This window comes from Tupaia chinensis, unplaced genomic scaffold (assembly GCF_000334495.1).
Source record: "Tupaia chinensis unplaced genomic scaffold, TupChi_1.0 Scaffold144472_1, whole genome shotgun sequence".
NCBI classification, from domain to species: domain Eukaryota; kingdom Metazoa; phylum Chordata; class Mammalia; order Scandentia; family Tupaiidae; genus Tupaia; species Tupaia belangeri.
Genome location: NW_006204331.1, coordinates 411,472 through 436,169, shown reverse-complemented (window position 1 = coordinate 436,169; position 24,698 = coordinate 411,472). Strand labels below are relative to the sequence as shown.

Sequence of the window (24,698 nt, the reverse complement as noted above, 5' to 3'; positions counted from 1 at the left end):
CCGGGGGCGGCCTGCGGGCGGCGGGGACGGGGCGGCGCGTGGGCACGGCCGGGCCTGCGAAGCTGAAGCTGCGACTGGACCGGAGACTGCTTTCCTGCGCAGCTTGGGGAGAGCGCCGGGCGGGCAACGTTTCCGGGAGATCTGACAGGTCCTAGGCACTTCCCAGAAGTAGCTACGGGGGCTCGGAGGCCCTGCAGCCCGGCCCCGGCCCCGACCGTCGGTTTGGGGCAGGGAGGCGGCGCTGGGCATTGCCCAGGACCAGGCCGGCCTGGCGGGTGGGCAGCTGCCGGCCCGGCAGGGCGACGTCCAGCCCTCGTTCCCTGAGCCGCTTGTGGCCCCTGGGACCGCTCCGCCCGTGTGACCGGGAACCCTGTGGCACGCTGCTGGAGACGCTGTAAGCGTGTGGGGGCGCCAGCCCGCTCCTCCGGCCTTGGGTTTTCCACCGAGCTGGGAGAGCAGTGGGGAGGGGTGGTGGGAGCCGCGACAGCACAGGCTTCCCGGTGCTGCCGCCTGGCCTCGCGGGCTTGCTGCTGTTCGCCAGCGGCTGTTCGCCAGTGGAGGTCTTCCCAGATGGTGGGGATTTCACCACAGCCTGGTCCCGGTCCTAGCTTCTCTCTTGCGCTTCGGTTTGCCAGCATCTTACTGAGTCACGATGAAACTTTGTTAAAATCAGTAACTCGAAGACTGAAAGATTTGTGTCACCGTTCTAATGATTTATGTAAATATGAGGTCTATTAATGGTGCCTGTTTTTAATTAAAGGCAGAATTTTTATGAGTTGATGAACACAGACATTTCTAACCTTAAGCTCTCTGCTTCAAAGTAATCTATTAAAACTCGAAGATGACATTCGCCACTTCTTGTTCTAGTACAAAACGGCTCTTTGCATCAGAAGGATGCCGTGCACGACAATGATTTTGAGCCCTACCTTTCTGGACAGTCAAATCAGGTGAGTTTGCTTTTATCAATGTAGGTCTCTATTTAAGTTGGTTTTAATTAAGTCGTGTGCGTGAGTGTATGTGTACATGTATCACGTCTGCGTGTTCATAAGAGACATTTCGCATATACCTTTATTATCAAATCCCTCATTTTCTTACTGCCCTGAGTAACGATGGAGCAGGCGGTGCAGTGCTAGAAATGGCAGAGGGGGCTGCAAGTGCTCAGTCTGGGCAGCACGGGCAGAGTGGTGGGTCGGGGCGCAGACAGGGTTCTGTTGGTCCTGGCGTTGGTGGTGGGGGGTGGCACGCCCGTGCTACAATGGGCACTTCCCCCAGGTTCTCTGGGCACCATGGACCTCTGGGTGACTGGAGTGTGACCCATGAGAGCAGCTAGCAGCTGGGATGTGAGGCTAGACCCTGCCCTGGGTGTGCAGCTCCCTGTACCCCACTGGAGCATGTGACCTTTGCTGGGCCCTGGTTTCCTTTTCGGTATGACAGATTGAATCAAGTCCTCAGGGAATCATTGGGAAAATGACACCTTGCAGTCTCTGATGTAGGCCTTTTTTTTTTTTTAAGAATTATTTTTTATTAACTATTTATTTAAATTTGACCAGATAGGAACAGAGAGAGAGAAAGTGAGAAAGCAAGCCATGAGGTCCAGGACTTGAACCGAAGTCCAGCAGCCTTACCCAGCACGCCACCTGCTGGCCCCAGGCCTGGGTTTTCGAGGGCCAGGCCAGGCTGGCGGGGTTGGCAGCTGCCCTTGGCCCTGCAGGGTGTCCAGGGTGCTCCGGCTTTGTTCTGTGGACGCTGGACTGGAGCAGCTTTTGCCTGGGGCGGTCGTGTGCGTCGTAGGTATTTCACACTTGCTCTAGTCTCTACTCACTCACCCTCACCCCAGTTGTGACAATCAGAAGTGGCTTGGTAGCTGTCCCTTGGGGGACAGAATCGCCCTGGCTGGAAAGTATTGGGCCAGCTGGAATTAGAGTATGTTGTCATTTGTGCCCGTCAGAGTGTAATCTCTGTGTCTAGGATGTGGTCAGGCTCTGCCCCTCCCTTATGTTGGAGGAGAGCCCATCTCTCCATTTTCTCACTCATCTGTGCCTTTGTAAAGCATCTTAGGTTTTTCTTGAATGTCAGGGAGAAAAGACAAAGGAACGTCTCCCCGTGCGTGGCCTCCACTTTCCCCAGCCTTCCAGGTAGCCAGGGCTGCAGGCGCGCAGCACTATGCCCAGCCTGTTTGGATGGACCCTTGTGTGGCCTTGGCCACCACACAGCAGCGCCCTCCTGCTGGGGACACCACAGCTGAGCCGTGTCTTCGAGCCTTTTAGGGCCTCCCCCATTGCCCTCCTTTTCACTGCACTGGGCATGCTGCAGTGTGGCACCTGGACCCATCAAGTCTTGGCTCCTCTGAGGATCTGCCCCTCTGGGTGGGATCTGGCATCCTGACCTGGGCAGTGGGCTTTTAGCCAGAGGCAGAGGCAAGAAGTTAAGTGGAGCGTTGTGTGTGAGCATTTTTCTTAACTTTCTGTTCAACTTTAATACTGACGGTGTTGAGACTTGACTTCTAACTGGAGGGAGGGGAACGTGGCCTCACTGCAGTTGAAATACAGAAGCTAGAGCTTGGGTGTTATTCGGGAGTAGGTGTCGGTGGTCAGCCAAAGCTCTGCTTCACCCAAGGAGCCCCGGGACTCGTGGGGGTCGGTGCAGGCCCTTCATTCTGCGTGTTCAGGTGTCCACTTTTCTGCAGGCTGCTTAATTGGCATACTCCTCGGAGGGATCCAAGCTCTTGACTGGTCAGGACAGTTCCAGAGACACTCACCTGGCGTGGAACATGTTCAGTGACACAGGGCAGCTCTTGCATCCTCGTCCTCATTTTCCTGGTTGTCTTAGTGTAGACAAAGACTGGGAGGCCACGGTTGGCCAGGCCATGGTGCCTCCATGGCAGTGTGGGCCCCAACCCCATCGTCCCCTCCCTGTCCTGCCACCCCAGCTTCTAGCACAGGGTCACCTTCTCTTCTGTGCTATGTGTCTCTCCAGTGGGGCCACGACACTGTCTGCCTCTTGCCTTGGATTCTCCTCCTCTGACCGTTCCAGTCCCAGGGCGTTGGGGCTGGTCATCACTCCAAGATGGACTCTGGTGACGAGGACTCCTGTTTGGAAACATTCTCACTCGAGTTCCCGGGTTGGAGCTCAGTTTCATTGTCCATGCAGCTGCTCTGCTAGTGGGCAGGTTAGGTGTGGCTGGCCGGTGTGTGTGGTGCCCTGCGGGACGTGTGTGCCCGTGTGCAGTGGCTTTGCACAGGCGTCTCCGATACATGGTCAGGTGTGCCCTGGAGAGTACAGTTGATAACTTGACCTTCACACAAGACGCCTGTGGAGCCAGGGGTGCGGCAGAGGCAGACAGTGTCTGCTAGCTCTGGGGCACTTTACTTTCTGTTTTGATTTTTGCAATAGGGTGTGTGCGCTCACTGGAGAGAGAGCGACAGTGAGAAAGCACCCCCGAGGGATGTCCACCCGCTCCTCCATTCTTTCCATGGGATGTTAGGCACCCGCCACACGCCCAGTGTGATGTTCATGCACCCTAGTCCGGACTCACACTGAGGCAGGCCACATGGGAACCCAGTGCCTCAACCACCACGCACCTGCTGGGTTTTTTTAAGAGGTTTGCCTTTGGATGTGCTTGTTTGCTGGGGATAGAGACAGAGACAGCAAGAGGGAAAGTGAGAAATCACCCACTGGGGGATAGCCATGTCGCAATCCCTTCTCCACGCTCCTCCCAGAATCTTGGGCACGCATGCACACACGCACATGATGTTCACGCTCCCAGGTCCAGACTCACACTGAGACCGGCCACGTGGTAACCCAGTGCCCTAATCACCATGCACCTGCCGGTCCTGTTGGTTTCCTTTTTAATGAGAGCTCGAGCCGGAACATCCATGGGGGGATTGGGGACAGTCGTGCCACACATTGTGTCGCGATCTGCCGGCCTCCCAGTGAGCTTGGACCACAGTGCACGCCCCTGTGCTGCCCAGCCTGTCAAGGTGGGGCCAGGAACTGAACCTGTGCCCTCTGGCTGTGCCACTGTGACTGGGCACACCTCGTGGTGGATGACAACACCTGGTCGTGGTTCCGAGCAGCCAGACGGAGGCTGCTGTAGTCGCCCCCCTCATGACAGCAGGGCATGGGGTGCTGTGGGAACTGGAGCGTCCACAAGGCTGGGCTGTCAGGCACCCGTGGGCTTGCTGCCTTAGAGCATGCAGCCTCCAGGGAGGTTGGCCCTTTGCTGTGCTCTGGCCAGAGGGTGCCCTTCCTACTCGCCCCTGTGGTGTGGGCAGGGCAGCGGTGTCCTCTCTGGTGTCTGACTTGGACGCATGTGAGAAAGCATTTTGGATGTGAAGGGCAGAGGGGCTCAGGAGTGACGGACTCTGGATTAGACTCGATCATCCCGATTTGCCTGTTGGAGGCCGTGTCTGCTGAAGGGCTTCCTAGGTCTCAGCTCGCCGGTGTTTTCTGCGAAGTAAGGAAGGACTGCGGTGTGGCTGGGAGCTGCGCCCAGGCTCCCAGGCTGCCTCTGAGCGATGTCTGCGTTGGGATGGTTGCCATGGCCTGCAGGCCGGCTTGTGCACGTGGGTGTCCTGTGACCTGGGGTGCCTGGGTGCAGGGGGAGCTGGCCACTTTACCCTGTGGTCCAAGCACTCAGCTGCCTGGTCACATCTGAAGGGCACGGAGCAGCAGAGGCAGACTTGACATAGGTGTGTGCTCAGAACCAGCGGGCTTGTGCTCTCCGAGGGCAGTCCGTCAGTTTCCTGCCTGGCGTCCCGGTGCTGGTCATTCTCATCAGCCTGAGTCTGTTCTGGGCTCTCAGAAAGCCACACTGTCCATCTGATCCTCTATGTGAGGACTGAGCCGAGTTTAAATAATCACTGGCCATGCTGGGGGAGGTCGAAGATCTGGTGGCGCACCTGAAGTCCCCGTGTGCACGTAGTCACGCACTGTTCGTGCGGTAAAGCGGGTGGCGTTCGCACATCATCTGCAGGATGCTGGCTTCGCGAGTACTTCAGGCCCGGGAGGCAGGCTCAACTGAGGATGACCCTGCCCTCTTGCCCAGGGCCGATGGCAGGTTTGGGTGGTTTTTCACCCAGCGGCACAGACGTCTTATCTAGGTGTATAAGGGGTTGGTTGCATGTGGCCTTTTGCTGAGTCTGGGCAGGTCTGAACAGTCCCTCTGTGGACTGTCAGGTGACAGCACCTCTCCGCGCCTGCACTGCCCACCCAGAGGCCACTGACCGCTTTCACATGGGCTCCTGAGCGCAGCCGAGGCCCTGCCGAAGCCCTAACGACAACAGCCGACACCCTTCAAGGCGTATGAGTCCACCGATGGAGGGAAGTACAGCTGGGGACCCGGCGCTGCGCCCGGTGACCAACTCAAAGACGGACGACCCGCGAACAAAGGCTGGAGGGTCGCCGGACAGCTCTTGGTCCCCCAGGACATGGCTGGCCTGGGTTTCTCGTGGCCCTGAGAATACCCATGTTGATGACCATGCATGGGCCTCTGCCCGCGTGACTGCTTTCCTGAGTGCAGCCGGAAGGATGCGGAGACCCTGGCAGGCCTTTCCTGGTGTGCTGTGAGGTGAGTGCGCGGCCCCCGCGGCCAAGGGGCTGCGGCCCAGGTGGGCCAGAGAGCAGATCGGTCAGGGAGTGAGTGGCCAAGGGGTCCAGTCAGGGCGGGCACTTCCCTGACCTTTCCGCCATGCTCCTCATGGCTGCTGCTGCAGACCCAGCTCTGGCTGCGCTCCGGTCCCCAGGAGCCCATCGCTCTGAGGCTTGTCAGCACTGAGCCTAGTGGGATGCGGTGGAACGGTGACAAGCGTGCTCTGTTCTGTGAGGCTGCCTCTCGCACTCCAGGTGGCCCTTGTTCTCCCCTGAGGCACTTTGTCGTTGGCGGAAGGCTTTCCTCAGAGCAGCTCGGGACAGTGCCACCTAACCAGTTCTGGTTGTTGAGAGTGGGAGACCTTCTTTCTCTTTCCTTGTGGGTGACTGAGTAAGTGGGAACACCACTCTTCTTGTTCTTCTTTTTTTTTTTTTATTTTTTATTAGTTTTTGCTGTAGGACGCGTGTGCTCGCCAGAAAGACAGAGAGAGACATAGAGACAGAAAGAGAGAAATCACCCCCCATGGGGGATGGCCACACCGCAATCCCTTCTCCTCCATTCTCCTCTTAGGATCTTGGACACACACACACACATGCGCCCGGCGTGAGTTTAAGCCACCGGGTCTGGGACTTGAACCGCGGCCGAGTACATGGGAGTCCAGTGACATAGCCATTACGCTAACTGCTGGTCACGGCAACACCACTTTTAACTCTGGAGCAGATTTCAGCTCTCCCATGTTCTCCTGTTTGGTTCCTACTGTTTGGTGTCTTACCGTTGGATTCAAGTAATCTAAGGACCGTGGTTACTGGTTATTTCAAATGTCGTTATGCGGGTCGTCCGTCTTCGAGTTGGTCACCGGGCACAGCGCTGGGTCCCCATCTGTACTTCCCTCCGTCAGTGGACTCGTACACCTCGTAGGGTGTCAGCTGCTATCGTTAGCACTGGCAGGGCCTCGGCTGCACCCAGGAGTCGTGTAGAAGCGGTCAGTGGCCTCGGGGAGGGCAGTGCAGGCGCGGAGGGGTGTTGTCGCCTGACAGTCCACAGAGGGACTGCTCTCTGCTGCCAGTTTACCCGGAGCAAGCACACTTGCTCAGAGGATGGCTGACTGGCTACAGGGCAAGTGCTCTTACCAGAGAGAGAGACACCTCCCAGGGTGACCACACCACAGTCCTCTCTCCTCCATTCTCCTCTCAGGGTTTTAGGTGCACATGGACATGCACTCAGCATGTTTTTCAAGCCCCAGTCCGGGCTGAACTGTATAGTTGGCCATGCAGCATCCGGCCACCATAACCTCCATGCCTCTAGCCTCTTCGGAGGCCTTTCCGGCAAGAGAGCTTGGCATCTCTTCTCCTCTGGGGGCCTCCCTGGACCAAGACCTGCACGTGCGTCTCTAAGTGCCCGCGGGGCTGAGGGGCTGTGGGACTACAGGGCTGGGGGCTGCAGGGCTGAGAGGCTGCAGAAGTGGGGTCGCAGGTCTGAGGGGGGCTTGGCTCACAGCATGTCTCGTCCAGAGCACCAGCCAATGGGCGAGCTCGCAGCCGCACCCTGCTAAGCACAGGCAGGAGGAGGCTGCAGGCTCTGGGAGGGGCGATGTCCACCAGGCAGCCCGACCCTGCACTTCGGTCCTCAGTTAGAAGAGTCACCGTTGGTTAAGCCCAGAGCAGCCAGCCCAGCCCCTGTGTGGAGTGCCCTGGGCGCTCTGATGCCCACAGTGGCACGCTTCAGAGACTTCGAGGTATCTTGCCTCTTCAGTTTTAGAGTTTTGCAGGAAATATGCCAGAAAATACCAGAAAACAGGCCATCATTGAGGTGGGATAAAGAATGGAATCGGGCCACAGCACCTCAGTCACTGCCCTGTGGACCCTAGGAAGGAGGGAGCGCCGACAGTGGCCAGGGCGCTGTGACGTAGTAGGGCTAGGAGCCACTGGGAGGCTCGCCCCGTGTGCCCCAGCTGACGGGTCTTGGCACACTGCAGCCCGTTACCTGGGGGTGTGGAGTGGGGCTGTATTTGCCCTTTGGTTGTATGAGTTCAAGTTTCTGGAGAAGATCTAGTAGATTCAGGTAGCCAGCACAGTTGCACATCCCCCTTCCTCAGAAAGCTGCAGCTCTGCTGTTGCTTATTTCCTAGTGACACCCCCACCTCAAATCTGAGCCCCGACATGGGCCCTGGGGCCCTCCAAGGCTCTGCCACCTGGGGTGCCCGGTTTCTTCTTCCAGATGCTCCTGCCTCGGCCTTTCCTCCCTGCACGGTCCCGACAGGCCCTGCTGTTGCTTTCTGGGGTGCTGTGGTTGTGCAGGCTGAGGTGGCTGGGGTCTTGGCATCAGCCCTGAAGGAGCAGGGACCCCAGGGTGTGCAGTGGGGGGTTACTCGGCTTCCAAATCGGGGAGGGCTGGTTTCAAGGGTGCTGCAGAGCAGCTTCCTCCTGCCCTCCATCCAGCTCCAGCTGGAGACAGCCCAGAGTGTGGGGCGGGCAACGGGCTGCCTGGTGGCACTCATGGGCCCACGTGCTAGGTGTGTCCATTAGCAGTAACGCTTGCTGCGCCACCCGCCACTGCCTGTCCTGGCTCGTGTCTGCTCTGGGCTGAGGGTTGAGATATGCATGTGCCATGGCATCTCTTTCTGTGGCCTCTCTCCTGTTGGCTCTGGTTGGTTTTGTGGCCATGTGGGTCAGAATGCCACGCAGCCAGTCACGCCTTCCCTGTCCCACCCCTGCTCCGTGGGAGGGAGGACGTGTCGGTGAGCTGTGGTGCTGCTGAGAGTGTGGAGCAGCTGTGTCCCTTCGGGAGGACCGTCCGCGGGCACATCTGCGCATATCTCCCCACTGAACATGCTGAGGGTGGGGCAGGTGGCTGCGAAGGAGCCAGAGCCTCTGACCCCTGCCCAGGGGAGAGTGGCAGTCTTGCATCCCCAGGACAGTGCTGGTGTCCCAGGCTTCATTTGTTTTTTGTTTGTTTGTTTGTTTGTTTGTTGTATTTTATTCTCTGAGAATCTGAAAGGTTTTCATTACAAGGAAGCAGGTGTTACTTAATTTCAAAAGACGAGCCTGGATTGGTCTGCTGACCAGTGGTGTGGCTAATAGGCAGGCGGTCAGTATTTGCATTCCTGAGCCCCCAAAGCAGGATGGGACCAGGGAGAGCTGGTCAGCATGGATGCCCCGTCCACGGACAGGTCGCTGCCTGAGCCGCCACCCCAGCCCTCCCCTGCCTCGGCCCCTCCCTCTTGCATGCCCTCACTGCACCCAGGACTCTGCCTCCTGCCCAGGACAGTCTTGCACCCCTCCCAGGGATTACATGGGGGGAGGGGCTTCTCTCTCCATGGTGGCAGGTCTCTAGCCAGGCTCTCTCTGTGCAGTTTCTAGGTACTTGGGCAACTTGGGAGGAGTTCGGGATGATTTAAAGTGAGGCAGGGGCGACACACTGGAAAGGTGACCGTGGACCACTACACAGTGTTCTCAGCAGCTTTCTTTCTCTTACTCTGGGCTCTGGGCGAGAGAACCTTCTTGCCATGCTGGGCCACTACCCACGTGCCGCTCATGCCCACACATCGCTCACACCTGTCCGTGCCCACCTGCCGCTCATGCCGGCACGCCTCCCTCCTCCCCCCTCCCCGCCCCAGGAGGGCGATTGTACTGTTTCAGGCAGCAACATGGGGGCGCAGCCCCAGGTCTTACCAGGTGCTTGGGTGGTTGTCTCAGAACTGCTGACCCTGAGTCTAAATCCACACTGGGCAGCTTTTCTGGACCCTGAGCTGCAGCAAGATCATATTATCTCCAGGCCCGGTGCCTCATGGTCCAGCTACCTCGCGACGGCTCTCTGAGGTTCTAGCCGTCACACAGGCCTGGCAAAGTCGATGCCCACCCGGGGGTCCCAGTGCCGAGAGAGCAGAGTCCCCATGTCTGGGAGGTGTCCTCATGGGTGAGGGGCTGCAGCCAGCCTTGGGCCTCCAGGCAGCCAGGCCACGCCAGACAGCAGGGCCCACCTGGAGAAGGTGGGGAGGGCTCGCAGCAGTCCTGGGCAGTGCTTAGAAGCTTTCCAGAAGGGGTGCCAGCCCTCAGAGGGAAGGCCTGGGCTGGGCCGGCCAGCAGTCAGTGAGCTTGAGTTCCATCTGCTGCAAGGAACCACCTTGTAACCCTAAAGGCCTAAAGGTTTGCTGGGAGGAATTGCTCCCTGCCCTTTAAGGGCTGTTCTCCTGGGGGACTGACCAGCAGGTGGTGTGTGGTTAAGGCGCCGGGCACTCCCACAGGGCTGACCAGGGTTTAGGTCCCATACCTGGTGGGTTGACTTTCTCACGTGTTCTCTCTCTTGTCAAATTAAAATGAGTGAATGAATAAAAAGTAAATAATTCTTGGAAAAAAAAAAAAAAAAGGCTGTTCTCCTTTTCCGCTTTGGGTCAGTGTCAGTCGTGAGCACGACAGCCAACAGGAAGGGGTTGATTTCCAGCCCGACTTGGATGGCCACTCCTGAACGGTGAGAGCGGGGGAAGGGCTCACTGCCCAGCCAGGCCTAGGAGGCTCAGCTCAGGGCAGCTAGGGCTCAGGTGGTGCAGGCGAGGCGGTGGATCGTCCCATGTTGGCAGCCCCGCTTTCTTCTGGAAGGAGGAGCCCAGCCCTGTACCCAGCCAGTCCTGTTCAGCCTATGCTCAAGGATGCGTTGGTTGGCACCCTCCGTCAAGAGGCGGTCTAACCTGTTACACGCTTGTCTCTGCAGAGTAACAGTTACCCCTCCATGGGCGACCCCTACCTGTCCAGCTACTACCCACCGTCCATTGGATTCCCCTACTCCCTCAACGAGGCTCCATGGTCTACTGCAGGGGACCCCCCACTTCCGTACCTCACCACCTACGGACAGCTCAGTAACGGAGACCACCCCTTCGTGCACGATGCTGTTTTCGGGCAGCCTGGGGGCCTGGGGGGCAACCTCTACCAGCACAGGTTCAGCTTCTTCCCCGAGAGCCCTGCGTTCTCAGCGTGGGGCACAGGCGGCTCTCAGGGAGGGCAGGCCCAGAGCTCTGCGTACGGAAGCAGCTACACTTACCCACCGAGCTCCCTGGGCGGCACAGTGGTCGACGGGCAGGCGGGCTTTCACGGTGACGCTCTCAACAAGGCCCCTGGGGTGAACAGCTTGGAGCAGGGCATGGTGGGCCTGAAGATTGGGGACGTCACCACCTCTGCAGTCAAGACGGTGGGTTCCGTTGTCAACAGTGTGGCACTGACTGCCGTCCTTTCTGGCAATGGTGGGACAAATGTCAGCATGCCTGTTTCAAAACCAACTTCGCGCGCTGCGTGACCAAAAAAGCCTGCAAAGCCACAGCCGAAAATGAGAACCAAGAGTGGGCCTGTGCTCGGGGGTGCACTGCCCCCCCCGCCCATAAAGCACAACATGGACATCGGCACCTGGGATAAGGGGCCAATGCCCAAGGCCCCCCAGCAGGTGCCAGCCCCCCAGAGTACCCCAGTGCCCCAGCAAGTGGTGCAGCCCCTCCCAGCCCAGCCTCCCCCCGTGGCCCAACCGCAGTATCAGAACCCTCAGCAGCCGCCCCAGACCCGCTGGGTTGCCCCTCGCAACAGAAATGCGGCGTCCGGGCAGAGCGGGGGGGCAGGCAGTGACAGTCACTCTCCCGGGAACGCCTTGCCTAGTGCTGGCCCAGGCGTAGACTCCCACCCCGTCCTCGAGAAACTGAGAGCCGCCCACAGCTACAACCCCAGGGAGTTCGACTGGAACCTGAAGAGTGGGCGCGTGTTCATCATCAAGAGCTACTCGGAGGACGACGTGCACCGCTCCATCAAGTACAGCATCTGGTGCAGCACGGAGCACGGCAACAAGCGCCTGGACGGTGCCTTCCGCTCCCTGGGCAGCAGGGGGCCTGTCTACCTGCTCTTCAGCGTCAACGGCAGTGGCCACTTCTGCGGGCTGGCCGAGATGAAGTCGCCCGTGGACTACGGCACCAGTGCCGGGGTCTGGTCTCAGGACAAGTGGAAGGGGAAGTTCGACGTGAAGTGGATTTTCGTCAAGGATGTGCCCAATAACCAGCTCCGGCACATCAGGCTGGAGAATAACGACAATAAACCGGTCACCAACTCCCGAGACACGCAGGAGGTGCCCTTGGAGAAAGCAAAGCAAGTGCTGAAGATCATCGCGTCCTATAAGCACACGACCTCCATCTTCGATGATTTTTCTCACTACGAGAAGCGCCAGGAGGAGGAGGAGGTGGTGCGCAAGGTGAGCGGGGCGTCGCGTGCTCACAGCAGGTGACCCGAGCAGCAGCGGCCGGGGCAGGCACAGGTGGCGTGGCCCCTGGGGATGGGTCGGTGACAGGCAGTTCCTGGGCGGCCTGGGGCAGGGGCTGGCCAGCTCAGTCGGGAGTTTGGGCCTCGGGTGCTCTGGCTTCTGGCATGTATTGCCCCTGGGTTTCCAGGAAGGGGTGCACTGGGCTGAAGGGCAAGGTGAGGAGAGTCAGAAGGGGCCCCTCCCTGCCTGTCCTGTGGAGCACTTACCTGCTGTGCAGCTGCTGGGCAGTTTCTCGAGGTCTCAGGACACCAGAGAGCAGACCACCATGGCTTGTTACTCAGACCCCATCAATTTCAGACGATCGAGACAAAGGGAATGCCTTGTGCTTTGGGATGAAGTGAGAGTGGTGTTCAGGGAACATTTGCAAGGGGCTGATTTTTTAAAAATTTAATTTATTTTAATTTGACCAGGGAGGGACAGAACGAGAAAGAGGGGGAAAGTGAGAAAGCAAGCTGCCAGGTCCAGGATTTGAACTGTGGTCGGCCATGTGGAGCCCAGCGTCCTTAACCACCATGCTACCTGCCGGCCCTGAGGAGCTGATTTCTTAAGGAAGCACCAGGTTGTATGGTAACAGGTGTCAAGCCCAGCTCTTGAGTTGATGACTTTGGGTTAAGTCAGTAAGTGGCCTCTTCCAGGGTGCTTAAGCCAGCGTGAGTTCCATGGCATGCATCTAGCTACACCCTGGCCTGGCTCAGAGTGGGAGGTGCAGAGGGCGAGGCTGGCTGGAGCTGGGTCCTTGGGGTGTGTCTAGAGCGGACCAGCGGACCAGCTGTTCTTGATCCGCTTTCTTTTTTCTTTGGAGAGGTCTCGTGAGTAGCAGTATCTTTGGGAAGAGCACATGGTGAACTTCGTGGCTATTTGTAAGGGCCAAAGGGAGATAGCTCTGCAGAGCTGCCCACGGAGGGGCTCTGACAGTGCCGTCTGAACTCAGCAGAGCGGTGGGCCTCTGCTCCCTGGAAGTGGCAGTACCCCCTTTTGGAGAGATTGTTAAAGGAAAATGTTTAACGGAGTGCAGAATATATTGGATTATTGGGAGAGTCATGACATGTTTTTTTATGCAAAACACATCATGATTTTTTCAACGACCTGATAGTTGTTCATTTTTCCAGTGCTTATATTTTGGGGTAGGAAAGAAATGGTAATCCTTAGAGTAGAGGCTGCCTGTCCAGCTCGCTGATCCAGGTTCTAGAACCTTCTCGTACCTTGGGGACAGGGCACCAAACCATAGGTCCCTGTGAAGCACAGCCAGGGCTGAGAGCCTCCCGGATCGTGAGGTGCGTTGGCCCAGCACCAGCGAGGTATGAGAAGTGCCGTTGTTAGTCCAAGGCACTCAGGTCCTCTTTGGGCAATGGAGGCTCCCCGTGAGCGTTGGGCCTTCTGCTTGGCAGGCCTTGCTGCCAGCTTGCAGGCTGGGTAGGAGAGGCTGCCAAGTGAGAGTGCACGCCCCAGGGGTGCCGCGGACTGAGGAGTGTGGGGTGCTCCTTGAGGTGTGTTTGCACACACAGTTGATGCGTTGTAGGAGAGAGGGAGATGGTCTGGACCTCACTTCTAGAAGCCCAGTGGGCAAGTGTGGGATGAGATTTAGGTGTACGTCCTGAGCTGGGGTGTTGGAAAATACTCCCATCTTGTGTGGAATGGGGAGTAGCCTTGGCTGGGGGTTCCTGGCCAGGACTCAGGCAGAACTGCTGGGGACTGTGGCTCTGTCTGGTCTTCAGAGCGTCAAGCACAGGAAGGGCCTGAACTCCCCGTGGGCTCCCAGCCCTTCCTCTGTGCCCAAGGTAGACACGGCAGAGCAGCTGGCCGGTGCCCGCATGCGCACATACCCAGTGCACACTCGTGCTCTCCTGGGCACGGTGACTGTGTGTTTCCCTGGAGAACGGCAGACATGTTAGGGGAAGCTGGGAACAGGGCAGCGAGGTCTCCCAGCAGGCAGGCGACCCACGGAACTGGAGCAGCTGTCGCTTCTCTGCTTGTAGAGAGGGCTCTTGGGAGGGAGCAGGGCAGAGTGCCGGGCTGCCGCGTGGACGGTGGGCATGAGCCGGGGCTGAGTCAGGGCAGCTGCAGACCCGCCGGCCTGCTCCTGGGTGGCCTGCTTGCTTGGCGCTCAGCTCTCCTTTCTCTCCACAGGAACGGCAGAATCGGAGCAAACAGTGAGGACGCTCGGGGGCAGGTTCTCGCTGGACTGAAGAGCAGAGCTCCGCGCGTGCTCGGTGCTGCCCCGCGCCACGCCAGCCTGTCGTCCTGTGCGGGGTCGGCTTCTTGCATCTTCACCTTTTTTGTAGTTTATTTTCGCCCAGACAGATCTGTGCTCGTTTGTATTTTTCTTTGTATTATAATATTGTAGAACTCACTAATAAAGGAGTATTTTTTGTCAGCTTATCAGACTGACCTAATGTGGAATGTAAGTGCCCTGAGAAGGAGACCCCGGCACGTCAGAGGCTCTTCCCTCGGAGGGAGTCACGTGCTCACTCGGGCGCCCACAGCCATGGGCTCGCCCCTTTGGTGCGGATCAAGGAGCCCCAGTTAGTCCATCATTCCGATCACTCCGTTAAATCGCTCCAAACCCCTGCCGTCGAGAGGCCCTCCAGCTCAGCCAGCCTGCCGTTTTTAACATCTGTGTCTTCCGTCTCGATCGCTCATCTGCCCACCCAGGTTTTCTACGAGGCAGAAGGATAAACGAAGTGTCTCAGCCTTGAGGACATGTCTGTCCCTCAGCAAAGCTGCCTTCCCATGGCGTGCCATGCTGAGCAACCTGCCGGGTGACCACAGGGTGACGTGATGGGTTCCGGGGGCTCGTCGCAGACTGTTTCTGCCTCTCCCTGCTGGGAGAGCCCCCGCCGTTGTGACAGCAGCGATGCCCGCTGTCCACGCAGCACCCGAGGGTGCGTGCAGTGACGGTGCCCTGCGCTTAGTTCCACCACGTGTGTCTCTTCTGTTTTCCTGTCAAATGGGTAAAAAAGGCAAAAAAAACTTTTAGAAAATGAATTTGCCATGTGGTTTGTGACCGAGGGACTGTGGAGGAGCTTGCCAGCGCCCGGAGTGGCGACGGAGCGTGGCCGCAGTGCTGCTGACCCGCATGCCGGGCCGCACCTCGCCTCATGAGGGTCTCTGCTGCCGTGGACAGCACATGGCTTTTGAAACCCGCACCCTGAAGGCCCTCTGAGTCTGCACAGCTGTACCCCTTGGACTTCTGTTAGACGGCACGCTCGCCACTCCTGCCCGTGCGGGGTCTCCGACGATATGGGATGACTTTTCTCCAGGAGAATACAAGCCTTAATAAACAGCCACTGTTTAGCAAGCCTTGCGTCACTCGTCTGTCGCCTGGGCCTGAAGGCTGAGGTGTGTGTCACACTGCAGAGCCAGCTCACGGGTCACTGCCAGCAAAGCCGGGAGCGTGTGCCCAGAGGTCTGAGGGTCTCCTCCCTTATGTCTGGAGGAGGGCTGATTGCTTAGGACTGTGAACAACTAACCTCTCCACGGGCCCCTCATTATGTTCTGTCGAAAGGATAGAGGAGCTTTTTTTTTTTTTGGAGAGATTTTCACTGTAGGGCGCGTGCACTCGCCAGACAGACAGAGAGAGACACAGAGACAGAAAGCGAGAAATCACCCCCCAGGGGGGATGGTCACGCCGCAATCCCTTCTCCTCCATTCTCCTCTCGGGATCTTGGGCACGCACGCACACGCGCCCGGCGTGAGTTTTAAGCCACCGGGTCCGGGACACGAACCGCGGTCGACTACATGGGAGTCCAGCGACATAGCCATTACGCTAACTGCTGGTTCCCAGAGGAGCTTTTTAAAAGACCTGGTTGAATGTAACAGCATTCGTGGTCCCTGGCGTTCGGTAAGATTTGCAGATGGGCAAGTCGGTGCCGATGGGGCAAATAGTCCTGCCACTCCACGGCCCTTGGCCACCCACTCCCTGTCCCCGTGTCAGAGTGCAGGTGTCACTGCCGTAAGTCGGCACACAGGTCGGGCGGTTCAGTGCATGCTATGGTTCTGGGTAAGATGGACAGGTGACAGAGTCCCCAGACCCAAGCGTACACTGCAACCTCGACAAGTCTGAGGTAAGATGGCCCCACGGAGTGTCAGCACAGCCCAGAAATCCCCGCGCCTTTCCAGGCAGACGCTCTGCAGGGCAGAGCACGGGGCTGCCTGCTGCTGCCGCCCCCACCTGCGGCTCTAGGCACTTCCACAGCTGTCCTGTAGAAAGCGCATTTACCGGCCTCGTGTCTGCCTGCTGGCTCTTGTATGTCTGCGACCCGTGTGCTCCTTGCAGGACCTGACCCCTGGCTGTTAGCGTAGGCTGTGAGTGGTGCAGGGAGAGGGAAGGGGCCTGGGTCGTGGGAGGGGCTGTGGTCACCGCGAGGGGCTGGGAGCCGCTGCCCGTAGTTGCCACCAGCTTGTAGACATCACCAATCCTGAAGGCTTCCTCCAAGCCCAGGGCGGGGCCGTGGTCCTCCATCTCCCAAGCCCTGCTGGGTCATGGCTGCAGTGAGGAGCCAGGCGGTGTGCGGGGTGGGGCTGAGGGCGCCATGGTCAGTGCGGACTGCCAGGTGATGGCGGTTCCCATCCTGCCCCCAGGGCCCACAGCAGCTTTTTCCCGCCACCCCTCCCACATGCACTGACTTGGGCTGGGAGCTGGGGCCGGCGACCAGTGCCTTCTGCATGGAGATGAGAGGCCCAGTGCAGACCCAGCTCCATGGTCAGTGGGGTGGGTAGTGGAGAGTTGGGCCTTGGCTGCAGAGCCCAGGGAGCAGTGGGCAGCAGGGCAGCTGGGTCTGGAGGCAGGGAGGGGCAAGAGTCTGGCTCTGATCTGAGTGGAACTCCGTGTAGCTGGGTCAGAGGCTCCAGGGGTCTGGAGCTACCCCAGAGAGCTCGGGTGGGGCTGCACCTCTGCTCAGTGCTTGCGCTGCCCCTAGGTCTGGTCCTGTCTGCTTCTGGGGAGCTCTCCTACCCCAGCAGGCTCTGCATCGGTCCCACACTTGAGAGGTGGGCGTGCAGCCTGTGCTGAGGCCTTCCCGATGTCAGAGCCTGGCCATGTAGTTGACGCCCACTGTGACGTGCAGGTGGGTGCCCAGGGTGCTGGGACAGACAAGAGCGTTAGTGTCACCCACAAGACAAACTTGCCCATCTGGCCTTGCTGCGGGTGCTGTGACCTGGGCAGTGTAGGAAGCAGGTGGCCTTAGGGCTGTCCATTCCAGGCTGGGCTGTCCTGGCGGCCTGAAGTTGGCTCTGCTTTTGCCTCTGTCCCGGCTGGGGGAAGACCTGGACAGATCCCCCGACGGAGCCTGGCCTGGAGTGCCGCAGGCTGTTGGGAAAGGGGATAGACCTGCATTACCACTGGACGACGGGACTGGTCCTTGCCAGGTCAGTAACCATCACTGAGGGCTGGAGGGGTGCCTGGGGGAGGGGCAAGGGGAGCTCACACCCAGGAATGGAAATATAGGCTTAGGTTTATGGTGTTAGGAGTCCATGCAAACTCTTCCCACTTCTCCCACAGGAAGAGCAGAGGATTAGAAATTCATGAATCTGGTTTAGAGTCCTAACTTAGATATATACTGACAAGGCAATAGTCCCATCTCCCTGTCTTTATCTGTAAAATATAACTTGAGGGATAAATTGATAAAGGGAATAATCGAAAAAAGTTAAAATTGAAGTTTTTGTAGCTCCTTCAAGCTCTGATAGTCCATGGTTTTGACTGTGCATGATTAAATATTTATTCTGGAGGTGACCCTGTATGCAAAAGGACACAGTGGGTAGTTCATACAGTGTGCTGAAAGGACAGACACACCACTCATAGGAAGACAGACAAAAACCCCACCCACATGGCCATTGATCTGATTCATACATTTATTAAGGGTCCTCTTCAAGTTCTCTTGCCATGGTTTTATACTCATCTTAAGGAATCGTTTGGATTATTGCTCTTTTCTTTGTAGGGAAGAACAGTTTCAGAGAAAAGAAAATCTTGTTCTCCCATAAGCAAAGGCCTTCCTGGCCTTCGTGTGTTCAACTATTCAGAAACGTTCTGATACCTGCCCTCGGTACAGTCAGGGAAGCCCACCAGAAATAGATGGCAAGCTGAGAGTGGAGCGGGGGGAGGGGTTGGTGGGGCACAGCTGCCTGGCGGGAGGGCACTGAGTGTCCTGGGAGTCCAGAGGGCTACCCTGTAGCTACCTCTGAACCCAATGCACAGGTACACACAGTAGAACAAAGCACACATGCACGTATGCATGCACCAGCACTTGTACACAGATGCCATGGACATGTACACATGCCCTGTATGGACAGGCACGTGGACGTGGCCTTGGCAAACCTGAGAGTTGTCTGAAGATGGTGATGACCCTCGGGAGGGTCTGGTCCAAGGCAGAGCAGCACCTCCAGTCTGTAACCCCTGGGGATCTGCACTTGAGCAAAGACGGTGCTAAGCTAGAAGCAGACCTTTCTGTGGGCTGCTTGGTCTTTGAGCTCTTGAAATAGAATCTAATCTTTGGGCAGATGGGGGCTTCTGTGGCATGGAGAGGTGTCTTCATGTGGGATTAGGAATCCATATCACCCAGCTAATCTGTCCCTGAGTCCCTTGCTTCACCACTCAACTTGGAGCTCAGCCCACCTGTCTCTGTCCCTCTTACCCTCAGCACGTGGGCTCTCCACTAGGGCTCGGATTCGTGGTCTGTCCTCCAAGGCCCCCGTGCTGGGAGCATGCTGGAAGCAAGGTCCCCAGTGGTGTTGAAAAGTGGTAGGACCTTGGGGCCAGCAGTTAGCATAATGGCTATGTCGCTGGACTCCCATGTAGTCAACTGCGGTTCAAGTCCCGGACCCGGTGGCTTAAACTCACGCTGGGTGCGTGTGCGTGCGTGCCCAAGATCCCGAGAGGAGAATGGAAGAGAAGGGATTGCGGTATGGCCATCCCCCCTGGGGAGTGATTTCCTGCTTTCTGTCTCTCTGTCTCTCTCTCTCTGTCTGGCGAGCACACGCACCCTATAGCAAAAATCTCTCAAAAAAAAAAAAAAAAGAAAGAAAGAAAGAAAGAAAAGTGGTAGGACCTTCAGAAATGGTGGGGTTAGTGGGCGGTGTTTGGGTACTGGGGCACCGCCCTCATGAATAGGTTAATGAATCTTGTGGGAGGAAGGGAATTCTCCCTCTTCCGGAGTAGGTTAGCTCCCGCGCGAGAGTTGAGCGTCAGATGGTTGCATGCCTCTCTCGCTTGCACCTGCCCTCTGCTTCTATTGGCCATGTTGTGACATAGCACCAGGGGCCAGCCAGATGCTGGCTCATACTTCTGGGATTTTCATTCACCAGACTTGAGCCAAATCAATCACAAATCAGCCAGCCTCAGGAGTTTGCATCTAGCAGCCCAGCAATGGGCCAACACCCTCATGAGCAGGAGAGGTTCTGGAGTGGGGCAGGTGGCACAGTTCCATGGGGGCCTGCATCTTCATTCTGATTCTCCACCTGCCACTTCAAAGAACTGAAAATGAGACCTACCAGAGGGACCCAAGGGGCCCTGCCCTGTGATGATGATGATAATGGTAGTTCTGCTGCTCATGGAGGTGGTGGTGCTGGTGATAGAGTTGGTGGTGATAGTGATGGTGATGGAGACAGGGGGGATGGCCACGCTGCAATCCCTTCTCCTCCATTCTCTCGGGATCTTGGGCTCGCACGCTTATGTGCCCGGCGTGAGTTTTAAGCCACCGGGTCCGGGACGCAAACCGCAGTTGACTACATGGGAGTCCAGTGACATAGCCATTACGCTAACTGCTGGTCCTGAGATGGTGGTGATGGTGATGATGATGGAGATGGTGATGGAGATGGTGGAGATGGTGATGGAGATGGTGGTGATGGTGATGGAGATGGTGATGGAGATGGTGGTGATGATGATGGAGATGGTGATGGAGAAGGTGATGGAGATGGTCGTGATGATGATGGAGATGGCAATTGATGGTGATGATGGTATTTGTGGTGGTGTTGATTAAGATGATTGTGATGGTGGTGATAGTGAAGGAGATGGTACTGATAACGGTGATCAAGGCGGCGATGGTAGTCATGGGGATGGTGGCGATATGATGATGGAGATGTTAATGGTGATGGTGGTGGCAAGGATGACGATGAAGATGGTGGTGATGGTGATGATGTGATGGTATGGTGATGATGGAGATGCTGGTGATGGTACTGGTGGTGGTGAGGATGATGGAGACAGTAACCAATGGCGATGATGGGGGTTGTGGTAGTGAAGAAGATATTGATGCTGGTAGTGGTGACAGAGATGGTGGTGACAGTGATAGGATGATGGAGATAGTGCTGGTGATGGAGATGATGGAGGTGGTGGTGGTGAGGGGATGGTGGTGGTGATAAAGAAGATGGTGATGGTACTGATGACAGTGACAATAACTGCTCACATTTATGAGTGAACATGTCTAAGCTCACCCTCAGCCACAGATGAAGCAACTGAGACTCAGAAGGTGAGTCCTGACTCCAGGAGTCAGGCATTATTCTTGTGCCCTTGTTCCCAGTAGCTGAGGGTTGTTCCCAGTAGCTGCCATCAGGAGGCTCCTGTTCTGTTCTAGGCTCAGTCCCAGCTGGGTTCCAGGCAGAGCTCAGGAGCTTACCCAGCTCCTCTGCCCGTGGCGTCACCCAGCTCCTCTGCCCGTGGTGTCCTGGTCCCTGCAGGCTTGCCCTGACCTCAATGACTCTGTGGCCTGTGCCAGAGGGTCCAGAAATACCTGCTGACTGACGAATAGACGAAGAGTACCCAGATGTGCAAGGGCCTTCCTGGGGCTCCTTCTTCCCTGGTCTGAGGTGTGTCAGACGGGCCAGTCTCCTAGTGGGGTGCCCCCATCCCCAGTGCTCAGCAGACAGCCTGGGGGCTGCCCTCTGCTGTCCCTCCCCTGCCTGTAGGATTCTGCCGCACCTCAGGGTGTCCTCAGGTGGTGGGCACAGGCACAAGGAGGACCGCGGCTGTGCGGGAGCCCGAGCGGGTGGTCACAGGGACCGTGTGTACTTGGAGCCTGCCCGGGCCTGGTCCTCGTGCTCTGTGGGCAGCCGCGGCCCACCCTGTAGAGACTGTGCCTTCTGGAGTGTGGGCCGTGGGCTGGGAGGGTGCGAGGGTTAGACAGGTAGTACCCACCACTCTCGTGTCAGTCCTGCCCGCCTCCCACTCCCTGAGAGTCACAGGTGTGTGCAGCCCTGCCGCGTCCTAGCCTGGGGACCAGCCTGTGCTCTGCCTCTGTGGCTGGGCCTGCTGTGCTTCCCGCCAGGACCAGGCACAGCTAGGTGTCCCAGCCTGTCCTGCTCTCTTTCATTCACGTGGGGCTGGGCTTCCCTGGGTTTGTACAAGGCTCTGGATTCTGGCCGAGGCCTGGGTACGAGGGTCCAGTGGTCACACCCAGAGGCCTTCCGATACTAGAGCTCATGGCACAAGCTTGTGTGGAGCAGCAGCCTGGACCGGGCTGGAGTGCCAAGTTTACTGGCCCTGGACTGCCTCTGGCCCCTTCCCTGGCCAGTGGGGACTCAGGTGGTGAATCAGGGAAGGAGGGCTGCAGGGGACCCACAGGCATCTCCAGCGGCAGGGCCTGTTCTATGTGTGGGCCCCAGCTGTTTCCAGAAGTACCAGAGAAGTGGCTCAGCCACCCTCAGCTTTTAGCCAGCCCGGCCTCCACGCGTGCCCACAGAAACAGCTTGTGTGTGATGGTCTCTTCCGAGTCATCTCCGGCACTGGGAATTGTTCCTGTCCTGTGTTTTGGGACCAGGGCTGGCCAGCTGGGGGAGGTGGAGAATGGAGGATGGGTGTGCGGATGGCCCTGTGGCTATTACTGGCTGATGCTGTCCCCAGTAGGAGCCAGGACACCTGTGCCTGTCACACTGCGACACAGGGGGCTGTGAGAAGCCAGGTGGGAAGGGAGGTGTCCCCAGTTCGAGCGTCCCCTGCTCCAAGATGTGCCTCAACCCTGGGCCAGGTCTGCCCCACCCGGTCTGCAGGCAGCCGCCCCTGCCCCAGCCCTCCCTCCCTCTGCCCAGCAGGCACCAGGCACTTGACCCTCCCCACTGTGGAGAGAACTTGGGCCCGAGTGAACCTGAGCCGAGCAGGTGGCAGTCGGGCTGAGGGCATCTGGGGCTTCTGTTGATGACATCGAGGTGGGCCGGCGGTGCATGGCCTGGCCACGTGCGGTGGGCCACTCTGCTTTCTCTCGTGGGGATGAGTGCATGTGCGAGAGGGCCCTGGCTCCTTCTCAGTCCTGTGATGGGATGCCACCCTTGCTGCTTGCCATGGGGAAGGGTCCTCTGTGTCCTCCCCGTGCCCCACTCCTCCCAGCCTGTGGGCCCGTCCTGACATGATGGTGGAGCCAGGTGCCAGGGCGAAGATCCTGGGCCCACCTACCACCAGTGCCCAGGCTCTGGGCTTGACTGGGGGGGCAACAGACCAGAGAGCCCACCTCCACCTCTGTACCCGCCAGACACCTGCCTGGGGCCTGGGCTTGGGAAGGAGTTGGGGGCTCTGGACTCGTTACAGGATTTTCTGGGAGGGAAGGTCAGGCAGGGCTCAGGGTCTGGTGTGGAGGGCAGGGGACTGCCCTGACCCAACCGACTGAGGCTGGTCCCTGCTGTTCCTCTTGGACCAGGAGCCATCACCGCCATGCTCTGCACCCAGCACGGACGTGTGAGTCCACTGGGAGGCTTGTGAGTCCCAGAGGAGGCCTTGGGCAGGCAGCAGCAGCCCTAGCAGCTTTGTAAGGTTTCTTCCAGAGCAGAGACGTCCTCCCCAAGGGGCTGGGTTCCTGGGCAGAGGGGGAGTCTGCTCTCTGCCCCGGTGCTGGGAAGTGCCTCCGTCTGAGAAGCCATGGGCCCCTCCTGGTCCTTGGTCAGGGGGATACTCTGAGCTCACTCCCGAGCTTGCTGTCCATAGGGTGACTGCCCAGGCACTCACCCAGGATGGTGCCATGTGCCAAGCCCTGGCCAGGAGTGGGTGAGTTTTTCCTGAGTGCAGCTGGGTGGTCTGTGGGAGCATGTGTGTTGCACGCAAAGGTGAGCACATGTGATACACATGAGTGTGTGTAGCTGCATGTGAGAGGTAAAGGGAGGCTGAGCTCAGATGTGCTGCTGCCGCGCTGCGTGCAGAGCATGGTGGTGGTGGCTCCTGGCCCCAGGTCCACGCTGGGTGCGGAGCTGTGCTGGCTCATGTCCCCCCGGTCTGAGCACATGGTCTCCCTGTACTGCAGCAGGCGATGGTGCAGCGCTCAGCCATGCAAGGCCTGCTCGGAGGAGGGAGAAATTGGACCTATCGGGCCTGAACACTGGGGCTCCCCCAGGTGCCCCACACTGGTTGAGCAGTCCTGGGACCCAGCCTGATGCCTCGACACCCCCGTTTCTGCCTGCACTGAAGCCTTAGGAACCACAGTCTGCCCTAGGGCTGGGCCTTCACCAGGGCAGGGTGCTAGGAGGACAATGCTTTGACCTGGGCAGAGTCCAGGGAGCTCTTTCCAGAACCCACGGAGACTGACTAGGCCAGGGTGGTGCCAAGGGCTTGTGTGTGCCCCCACTCCCGGCTCACAGCCCAGTGGTAACTCTGGCCAGGACTGGAGTTCTGGGAGGTAGTTGGAGTGAGAAGCCTCAGTCCCACTCCAGCTCCAGGGTGGAGCAGGGCCCACGTCTTCCTGAGGAAAGGACTTGGCACGAGGGACTGGCCAGGGCCGACGCTCCCGTGCTGCTGCCCGCCACCCTGCCAGTGCCCGTGGTACCGCCAGCCATAGAGCACCCCAGGGCTGTCACTGCTGTGGCCAGGCCAGGGCTTCCTGGGCTGCTCTCTGCCTCCAGGGGGCATTAGAGGGCTCTCCTCAGCTCTGCAGGGACTCAGATCTGGGGGACCAGGGGTGGGAAGATGGAGGCTTGAGGCCTCCCCTAGTGAAAGCACAGAGCTCCCTGCTGGTTTGTGCTTGTTTCTGTTCCCTGCCCGGGGCCCGGGGCTGGGAGAACGCAGGGGAGAGGAAGGTGCTGGCTGAGCCCTCCACACCTGGCTAAGAGGGAAGGCCGCGGAGTTGCAAGGCCAGGGCTGGGACTTGCGGAGGGCATCCTCTGCTGACTCTGGGGGCACTGGGGATGCAGGAGCGTGACGGTAAGGAGCCCAAGAGGGGCCAGCAGTGCGTCAGCAGGTGGCGCTGGCTTCCGAGGACAGAAAATATCCCTGCAGCAAACCTGAGTGGGTGTCACTGCGGCTGCAGATGGTGGGGGAGGGACTTGTCACCCTCCCTGGCTGCTGAGCCTTACGGGCACGTCACGTCCCGCATAGGCCCAAATGGATCGGGGCGGGATGCGGGTCCGCGCGTCCACGCCCTGGTGGGGGCCCCGGACGCCACGCGGACTTCCAGTTTGAGACTTGTCCCCGGGTTGGGGGGGTCTGTGGCAGGAGCTGGGTGAGCACCGCCCCCATTCCGCCTGGGCCAAGCGGCCTGGGAAGGACAGACTTTGCCGTGACCTCAGGCCCTACCCCACCCCCTTGTTGCCGTGGCAACTGTCCAGGAAGCCCAACGCTGGACAAGTGGCACTTGGGACACAGTGGCCTGGAGAGCCGGGGTGCTCCTGCCCCGCGGGGGCCGCCCGCCGCCAGCACCGCGGACAGCGCTCGACCACCCAAGCGGGCCCACATTTCCCGGCGCGCCCTCTACGCCGCTCCCCGCCGGGCCTCCCTTTGTCTCCCGGCCCTCTCCGTCCCCTGCGTGCTCTGCAGCGCTCCAAGCCGCGGACACACGTGGCCGAGGCCGGTGGCCGCAGCTTCCCCTCTGGTCGCCCCCACCCGCCCCGCGACGCCCGAGGCATGCGGGGCCCTTTG

General features: G+C 58.8%; 1 protein-coding gene across 1 annotated transcript; it reads left to right on the top strand.

Moving 5' to 3' along the window:
• Positions 1–867: 867 nt before the first annotated feature.
• YTHDF1 (YTH N6-methyladenosine RNA binding protein F1) lies at positions 868–15,177 on the top strand (the record flags this gene model as incomplete). Its single annotated transcript, XM_014583661.2, is given in 3 exon segments — positions 868–947; positions 10,298–11,809; positions 14,006–15,177. Coding segments are annotated over 3 exon segments (1,619 nt in total), but the record flags the coding sequence as incomplete, so codon positions are not given.
• Positions 15,178–24,698: the final 9,521 nt, after the last annotated feature.